General features: G+C 43.5%; 1 protein-coding gene across 1 annotated transcript in view; it reads left to right on the top strand.

Moving 5' to 3' along the window:
- Window positions 1-9,653, top strand: part of LOC143119431 (sodium bicarbonate cotransporter 3-like) — a 61,218-nt gene that overhangs the window by 31,852 nt on the left and 19,713 nt on the right. Inside the window, exons 12-14 of the mRNA XM_076280933.1 lie at window positions 3,107-3,210; window positions 7,806-7,980; window positions 8,394-8,527. Coding sequence (XP_076137048.1) covers window positions 3,107-3,210; window positions 7,806-7,980; window positions 8,394-8,527 — 413 coding nt within the window. The remainder of the gene's footprint in view (window positions 1-3,106; window positions 3,211-7,805; window positions 7,981-8,393; window positions 8,528-9,653) is intronic.

Below are 9,653 nucleotides of genomic sequence, written 5' to 3'. Positions count from 1 at the left end.
GCTGAAGGACATCATTTGATTATCATCAATCATTTCATAACCTGTAGAAGTTATTAAACCCAAGTATCTCACAGAGAGGAGTTGTTAGCCTGACGAGCCAGACCCACATTAAAATGTAGGGTCTGGGCACTCACCGTTGGCAGTGCTCAGTCGGAGGGGCGGGATAATTGGTAGTCTTTCAAATTCCCTCTGCACGCAATAGGACAGCTCTATGAGTCCCATGCGTTTTCCCACCAGCGGAGCTAGTTGGCTAGTTCAAACTTTTGCCAACTTAAAAAAAGCTTAACTCGTGTCACGCTGCTCGCCAACAGCAACATCCATCTTCTTTGTTTTCAAGTAGCAGGGAATTCCCGCCAAACCGTTGCAACTCTGCTATCAATCATTATGTTAAGCCCGCCTAACGTCTCTATACACGATTTGATTGGCCTGATATAAGTTTGATTTTTCCAGCTCACAAGCCAACGGTGAGTTGCTAGACTAGCCCTGGCAGCAAATGTAATTTGCTGCCGCTAGGGTGCGTCTAGATTTCTAGGCTAAAGAGTTGCAGAAACAGATTGTAATTGCCAGTTTGTTTAAAGGAGAATTCCGGTGTGATATTGACCTAAAGTGTATTGAAACATGATACCGAGTGTGAACGTATGTCTCATAGCCCATCTCGGCTTGTCCCCTGCACTCCAGTGGAAATGCATGGATTCCAGTTGCTGCTACTGGAAGAAACTGGAATCCATGCATTTCCACTGAATTATTTTTGGAATCTGATCCCTTATCATACCTGTTCATTCTTACTCGTCGCTCGACTTATCGTGACTAAATTCAAGATGGCTGCAAACGCTAAACTTCGTGAAGATACTGTCTGTATAAATCATCTTGTAAGTAAACTACCAGTGCTTTTTCAAAGTTCTCAATGTCTCGTTTTAAATGTCAGGGCCCTCGGAAGTCTACCAATGAAGTGTGGAGATACATTGAGCCTCGTAAATGGTGTAAAACAGTGATTTATTTGCATGGCTAGCCCGATGCCGAAGCACCACAATTGAAAAAGCTGTTGGTAGCATCGGCTAACTAGCGCCAGATTTTGGAGTGCAGGGGACAAGCCGAGATGGGCTATGAGACATACGTTCACACTCGGTATCATGTTTCAATACACTTTAGGTCAATATCACACCGGAATTCTCCTTTAAGGTTAGCAGTCCACAATTGTGGAAAAATACTGTTGATAAGCTCCTAACACACTGAACAGACTGCTAGAAGACAGTGAGGAGCAATTCTCTCATTTTGACCAAAATGAAATGCGGACTCTACCTTCATTGCATACAAGGTCCTCTGTGTCATTAGAAGATGTACTGGGTTAGCATGGGGTAAGCGTAATCATATGTGAATATTAACGACATACATATACAGGTGGGTCTCAAAAAAATTAGAATATCGTGGAAATAATTTATTTTTGATGATTAGGGCTTACGGCTCATGAAAACCAAAAATCAGTATCTCAAAATATTAAAATAAAGAGGTCATAATACAGAAATGTTGACCTTTTGAAAATAAATTAACTTAATCTGACTAATCTAAAATAGTTAATTTATACATTCAATACTTGGTCGGGCTGCTTTTGCACAAATTACTGCATCAATGTGGCATGGTATGGAGGCAATCAGCCTGTGGCACTGCTGAGGTGTTGGTATGGAGCTGATGGAAGTCCAGGTTGCTTTGATAGCGGCCTTAAGGTCGTCTGTATTGTTGGTTCTGGTGCCTCTCATTTTCCTCTTGACAATAAATCATAGATTCTCTATGGGGTTCAGGTCAGATGAGTTGTCTGGCCAATTAAGCACAGTAATACCATTGTAAGCAAACCAGTTACTAGCAGTTTTGACACTGTGGCATCTCCATAAAGCTTGTCAGCAGATGGAAGCATGAAGTGCTCTAAAATATCCTGGTAGAAGGCTGCGTTGTGTGGACTCTGGACTTGATAAAACACAGTGGACCAACACCAGCAGATGACATGGCACCCCAAATCATCACTGACTGTGGAGACATCAAACTGAACTTGAAGCAACTTGGATTCTGTGCCTCTTCACTCTTCCTCCAGACTCTTGGGACATTGATTAGACCCTGATATCCAAATGAAATGCAAATTCTGTTTTTAGGTGAAAAGAGGAGTTTGGACCACTGAGCAACGGTCCAGTTCTGTCTCTTTTTAGCCCAGGTAAGACGCTCTAACCTGGTCTCTGATTCAGGAGTGGCTTGACAATAGGAATGTGGCCCTTGTAGCCCATTTCACGTCTGTGCGTGGTGGCTCTTGAAGCAGACTCCAGCCTCAGTCCACTCCTTCTGAAGTTCCCCCAAGTTCTTGAATCGGCTTTGCTTGACAATTCTCTTAAGGTTGCGGTCATCCTTTTTTCCTGTACACCTTTTCCTACAAGTTTCCATGAAAATGCTTTGATACAGCACACAACAGACTGCCCTATCAGCAATGACCACCTTTGCCTCGTGAAGGGTGTCAATGAGTGTCGTCTGGACAACTATTAAGTCAGCAGTCTTTCCCATGATTGTGGTTGTGTTTACTGAACCAGACTAAGAGATTTAAGGCTCGGGAAACCAACATTTCTGTATTATAGCATCTTTATTTTAATATTTTGAGAAATAGATTTTTGATTTTCATGAGCTGTAAGCCATAATCATTGACACTAAAACAAAAAAAATGGCTTGAAATATTTCGCTCTATATGTAATGAATATAGAATATGATTCCATTTTTTAAATAAATTAGGGGGGGAAATGAACTTTTTCACGATATTGTTATTGTTTGAGACCCACCTGTAAGTGGAGTATAATAAAAAAAACAATTGAATAGGAAGCTCATGTAGCATGGCCCTAATCACAGCTTTGATTGAAGCAGAAAATGTGATCTGATGCAGACTCTGCCTTTTAATGATGATGATCCAGGAAACTTTAAGGAAAACAGGGCACCAGAGCCGAAGACAGAGTTAGGATAATTTAATTTAGCTTGAGTGTAGACACATCAAGCCTACAGCAGGCAGAGCCAAACTGGAAGTGCCAAAACCATCTGGCGTGTTTGCCCACCTGACTGTGCCCTCCTGTGCTGCCCACAGGAGAAGAGGAAGATGCCCTCCATGCCCAACGGCTCCGCTCACACGTCGGACACTGTCAAAGAGGAGGAACACGAGGCTGGACCGGAGCTCCAGAGAACGGGGAGGTAAGGGATGAACGTGTGCGCGCGCGCGCACACACACACACACACACACACACACACACACACACACACACACACACACACACACACACACACACACACACACACACACACACACACACACACACACACACAAGGAAAAAGGCAGACGGACAGACAAGTAGACACTTTCCACAGAATTCCCACAGAATCACACTCATAGTTTGGAGTGTGTCACATCCACGCAGGCTGAACTCATCTAACCCTATTATTGTACAAGATGCGAAGTGCTGAGTGCGTGTGTGTGTGTCTGTGTGTCTGTGTGTGTGTGTGTGCAGCAGATTGTGGATTTCCTCTAAGTCTCTTTTGATGAAGGAGAGCTGCTGCAGACATGAGAGGCCCCTTATTAAAGCAGCATTAGAGATTTGGGGGGGGTGGGGGTTTGGTGAGGTGGTGTGTTTTGGGGCGGTGTGGTCCTTGGTTTCTGTAATGGCGCAAATTTTTAAAAAGGCTTTCATGTCCCCTTGTGTTAAATTAAGGAGGTATATTTAGCCGGAGCAGGCACACTTTGATGTGAGCTTAAAATCCGCATGAAAGCCCATTGTGCCTGAGAAGCAGGCCATTTAAGGGGGTTTAAGGAGGAGAGGAGCAGATGCGCTGGGCCCTGCACATCTGGAGAGCAGGGGAGAGAGCAGGGGAGAGGGGAGGGGGGCAGATAGCAGGGGAGAGAGCGGGGGAGAGGGGAGGGGGGAGGGGGGCAGATAGCAGGGGAGAGAGCGGGGGAGAGGGGAGGGGGGCAGATAGAGGCAGATACGGGGTCTTGGGATAAACATTATGAGAGGGTGCAGTGTGACGACTCCACAGGTGTTTTTGTAATGACAGTTTTACACAATTTCAGCTCAATTTTGCCACGATTTTGTCGTAGCCGACAAATTTCCAGTGTGGTGACCGAATATGAAAAGTCGGGAACAACACCGAAGGAGGAACGTGTCTTGTAATGTGACCTATTCAACAACCAGCGAGTTATTGTCTGCGATGTTCCACGACCAAAAGACTAGCAATTTTTGGGGAATCTCTTACGACTCCCGTGTTGACACTGACACTATGACGACGCACGATGAGGAGGCTACAATAGATAGGCTACATGATCTTATAATGTGGCCAATCTTCCGACCAATAGGCAGCAAGAATTTGTGGTTCTCTGATCGCCTAGTCTGACATGGTCAATCTCAAAAGACCATCGTGGAAGACAAAAAAATTGTGTAATCTGCATAAGCCATAAAAGGCAACAGGAAAATGATTGTCAGGAGCACTGAAGTGGGGTGGTGGTGGTATAAGAATTAGAGATTGATTTATTAGTGGGTTTGATCCAGCAAGACCACAGCATGGCTTTGCCATGCTGTGGGCTTGCGGAGCAAGCCCACTATTGTTCTTCTTAAGTTTTCTTATTATTATTATATCTTCCTATTCACCCACTTTTTGGCCGAACTACTGCTCCTAGACCGTTTGAGCTATCGATGCGGTTCGAACTCCAAAAATTCAGGCCCGAACCGGTGTAACTTGCTTGTTGATTTCGTGTCGCTGGCCCTTGTCGTTTTCGCGGTATTCCCGTTTTTCTGCGTTTTTTGGGCCCATTGAAATGAATGGCGGAATGTTCAGAATTCAAATTTCGATTGTGACATCACAGCACTAATTGCTTAAACTTGCACCTGGAAGAGTTCTAAGCCACCTGGCAGAGCTCTGATGGGCTGGGCTGGGCTGTCTGTGTATATGAAGGTGTGTGCATGTAACTTTTGACCAGTATGTCCGATTTTCATGAATGAGGTACCGTTGGAATCCTTGAATGAAACCCAGTTCAATGCCTTGCCAGCACTAAGTGTAAAGGTAATGTAAAAAAAGATGAGACAGCGCGAAGCGCTGTCTCATCTTTTTTTTAAAGCCAAACCATGTTGATACAGGTCATTAAAAAAAATATATATATATTTTCCAAATCCATTCAGCCCAGTTCAATGCCTTGCCAGCACTAAGTGTAAAGGTCATGTAAAAAAAGAGGAGACAGCGCGAAGCGCTGTCTCCTCTTTTTTTTAAAGCCAAACCATGTTCATATAGGTCATTAAAAAAATAAATAAATAAAGTATTTCACCAATCCATTCAGCCCAGTCCTATACCCAGCTAGCTCCATTTGAACTTAGTCATGTGTACAGTTGTATAGATTATTACATTGAGAAACACACTTTCATACAGATATCATACATATCCACGCAGCATTACTAATCAAGTTACTCATCGTTGCCCAGCAAGAAGTCCACAATCAATTCAATTGTCTTGCCACGATCTGTGGAGCTTACAGACAACGTTATATTACTACAGGTTCTGTGTGCTATTTAAAGCCGACCTAACGCTGAGTCCCTTCTAGACGGTGTGTTGCAATGCATTCTGGGTGCTGTGCTGTGATTCGACGGCTCGTCACCTGACCCACCAAACAACAACTCTCTGGGATGTGGCAAATATCGCGTAAAAACCTTGTTGCCGGAACAACAGGGAAAAGGCAACAGGATAGCAGCACGAAAGATACACAGGATACACAGGATACACACGGAATTTTGATGGACGTCCTTATCAGTCTAAGGTCTAACTTATAAACGTGTCGGGTCAACGTCAACGATAAGTAAGTTAGGCTAACGTAAACGTTAGCTATTTGCTGTTGTCATATGCTAGTGCTATATGCTTTAGGCTACGTGATGGCCATTTATCACACTAATTTTAGGTACTACTTTTACGAGGTCTGTTGTTCTGTCAAAATGTATCTTATCGTTGAACAGACTACACGGTTATCTTCCTTAGACTTCGTAGATGTAGTTACTACAATTTGGAAGCGAATTTCGAAGTGTAAATATGGTTTTAGTGTGTAAACAGACCAACCGCGATTTTGCAATGAAGTTAATGGAGCCTTTTATGTAGGGCTTCTAGGCTACTTTCACGAAGTCTGTAGTTGTGTCAAAATGTATCTTATCTATGAACAGACTACATGATTATCTTCCTTAGACTTCGTAGATGTAGTTACTACAATTTGGAAGCGAATTTCGAAGTGTAAATATGGTTTTAGTGTGTAAACAGACCAACCGCGATTTTGCAATGAAGTGAATATGGAGCCTTTTATGTAGGACTACTAGGCTACTTTCACGAAGTCTGTAGTTCTGTCAAAATTGATCTTATCTATGAACAGACTACATGGTTATCTTCTTTAGACTTTGTAGATGTAGTTATTACAGTTTGGAAGCGAAATTCGAAGTGCAAATATGGTTTAAATGTGTAAACAAGACGCCTGATGTTTAATATATGTTAATGAATGGGCACAGTATTATTGTGTACAGTAATGGGCTATCAGTAGTATGTAAACAGTTCATGTGTTATGTGATTTACATAAACTAACAACAGAAATGTTAAAAGCTGGTATTGTGTTTCCTGAATTCTTACATTCAGGCATTCAAATGAAATGTAATTAAATAGCATATCAATCATGCAACAATGCAAAAACAATGAAACTAGTGTAGGCCTAATTATATTTTACATTAGTAAAGCAGTACTCTGATGTGCATGCTTTCACAAACTTTTGTAAACAATCTTAGCACTTTAAACATTGACTGTTTTGAAGTGCATGTAGGCAATATAGTATAAAAATAATAATTGTGATATCATTACAATTTGATAGGGGTTGGGAGGAGGGGGTGGGTTCATGTAGGTGGGCCCTATGACCCCAAAGTATGCCTTGACTGGGCCTCAGGTCAAAGAAGTTTGAGAAATGCTGATGTAGACAACAAAGCAGCAAGGAGGCGTCGTGTGATCATTTAAACAAGTTTTATGACGAGGTCGATGAGGGTGGGAAAAATCGTACATTTCTGTGCAAACTTTGCCCGCACTTCAGTCACATTGTCTTTTAAGAAAATGCAGTCCTTTTTTCGGTTCCAGCAGCCAACAACCTCAGAACTGACCCTTCAGGCCTCTCAGGAGGCGCTGGCCTTTAACCGCAGCCAGAAGAGAGTCAGCAGAAATTTGATTGCCTTTAAAAAAATCTGACTTCTTAAAAAATCTTAAACTGGCTGCATTACGTGATTATTTCTGAGACTCTGATACGTTTTTAACCATGACCTATACACAGTTCTGGTTTGAAAATGTATCTCTTAAAATAATCACTTTATGCAGTCAGCTTAAGATGGCTTACTAGCAACTAACTAATTACCCTAGCAACAACCTAGAAACCACCCCTGTAATGTCAACCTAGCGACCACCATAGCAACCAGCATAGCAACCATGTTATTTATGCGTTTTAGCTTATTGGATGTTGCGTTAATGCAGACAACTTTTGATCCGTGTGCCCGATTTTCATAAATGAGGTACCGTTGGAATCCTTGGATGAGGCCGAGTTCTGTGCCACTGATCAAACCCACTCTTGCAGTTCCTCGGAACCGCAATTCTAGTTATAATTTGCAATCCTCCTCTTCTCTCCCTTTTCTTTGTCCATTCCTCTCCTTACCTCTCCACCTCTTTCTCTTTACACTTCCACCCCCCCCCCCCTCTCGGTCTCTGTGGCACTCCATCTGCTCTCCCGTCTTTCTCAGGATATTCGGCGGGCTGGTGCGGGACGTGCGGCGGAAGGCTCCATTCTACTGGAGCGACGTGCGTGACGCTCTGAGCCTGCAGTGCCTGGCCTCCATCCTCTTCCTGTACTGCGCCTGCATGTCGCCCGTCATCACTTTCGGGGGCCTGCTGGGGGAGGCCACCAAGGGCAACATTGTGAGTTTAACCCCCCCCAACCCCCCCACCCCTAAATCCCACCAGCCTTTCATGACCATTCATACTCATTGTCTGGAGAAAAATTAGGAATGTCTCCGTTTCTTTCTCTACTCTTCCCCCACAACCCCCCTGTCTCTCCCTCTCTTTATCATTATGGATTTAGCTTTGAATCTCTCTCCTTTTCTCTCTTCCTCTCTCTTTCTCTCTTCCTCTCTCTCGCTCTCTCTCTCTCTCTCTGGCATTTTTTCTCTCTGCTTTTTTCTTGTTTCTGTCTCATTCCCTCACTCTTTGAAAGTGTATATATTTTGCCAGGCAGTCAGTGTGTGTGTGTGTGTGTGTGTGTGTGTGTGTGTGTTGATTTGCCCTCCCTAGTGTTAAACTCACCCGGGCCCATGCTCCTGTCTCTCCTGCAGAGTGCCATTGAGTCTCTGTTCGGAGCGTCCCTGACGGGAGTGGCCTACTCCCTATTCGCTGGGCAGCCCCTCACCATCCTGGGCAGCACTGGGCCTGTGCTCGTCTTTGAGAAAATCCTCTTCAAATTTTGCAGGTAAGAGCCTAAACTTGAAGGTTGTGTGGTTAATTCAGCGTTTCTCAAACTGTGGGTCGCGGAGACATGCCAGGTGGGGCGCGAACTGACTGATTTTTAAAAAAAAAATGTTTTATCTGTAGCCTGGGCCCAGGTAGCACCCGATGCGCAATGGACGCACTGTGTTATTCACAGGGAAGCGCTCGTGTCAAGGCAGCTTAGTTAGTCCCGACCTACATGAGATTTTGAACGTTGTTGTGAGAGTGGTGAATTTAATCAAAACCTGGCCCTTAAAAGCGCGTCTATTCTCCGCACTTTGCGAAGAGATGGTAGCTGACCAAAAGGCTGTACTGTTTCACAGCGAGGCAAGGTGGCTTTCCCGAGGTAGAGTGCTGTCGCGCGTGTTTGAGCTCCGAGTCGCCTCTTCTTGGAGGAAGAGCGCATGTTTGAATCTGCAAGCACGTTCACTAATGAACATTTCTTGACGAAGCTGGCCTATCTTAGCGATATATTTGATATATCTTAGTGATACATTTGAGTTAAATGTCCAGTTACAAGGCAAAGACAAGCACCTACCTCACCTAGCAAATAAGATTACTGCATTCACCAAAAAAACTTGAGTATGGGACAGGTGCCTCAATCGCGACAGTATTATGCCTTTGAGATTTCTGAGCGAAATCGCTGAAACGTCTGATTGGAAGGCACTCTTGTGATCCCATGTATTAAACAGTAGGCCTACATCACATCCCTGCAAAGTTTATTTCAAAAATATTTCCCAACCAGCAGTGCTCAGTATGACTGGATTATGGATCCATTTAATGCAGCATGTTGGTATTTCATTGAATATATTGTACAATGCTGTAAAATGGCCTATGCTTCCTAATATGTTGCTGGAAAACAGAAATATGTGTGTTATGTATTTATTTATTATTATATCTGCAGCACCAGCTGATTTTAACTCTGTTGAAGAGGATATATTTAGAACTTGTCATTATTTCAATAAATTTGACCATTTTAAGCTTGACCTACCACTTTCTTAGAGCGATGAGGGACAGGTGGGGCTCGAGAATGCCCCCTTGATCAAAGTGGGGAATGAAAGAAAAAGTTTGAGAACCACTGAGCTAGTTTGTTAACTACCACAGTCACG

Source organism: Alosa pseudoharengus, unplaced genomic scaffold (genome assembly GCF_046254945.1).
Source record: "Alosa pseudoharengus isolate Yale_2024_CS ecotype anadromous, Long Island Sound unplaced genomic scaffold, YU_APseudo_1.1 YU_APseudo_1.1_scf_12, whole genome shotgun sequence".
Taxonomy (NCBI): Eukaryota; Metazoa; Chordata; class Actinopteri; order Clupeiformes; family Clupeidae; genus Alosa; species Alosa pseudoharengus.
Note: the sequence above shows the minus strand (reverse complement) of the source record. Positions and strands in the feature narration are given on the sequence as shown.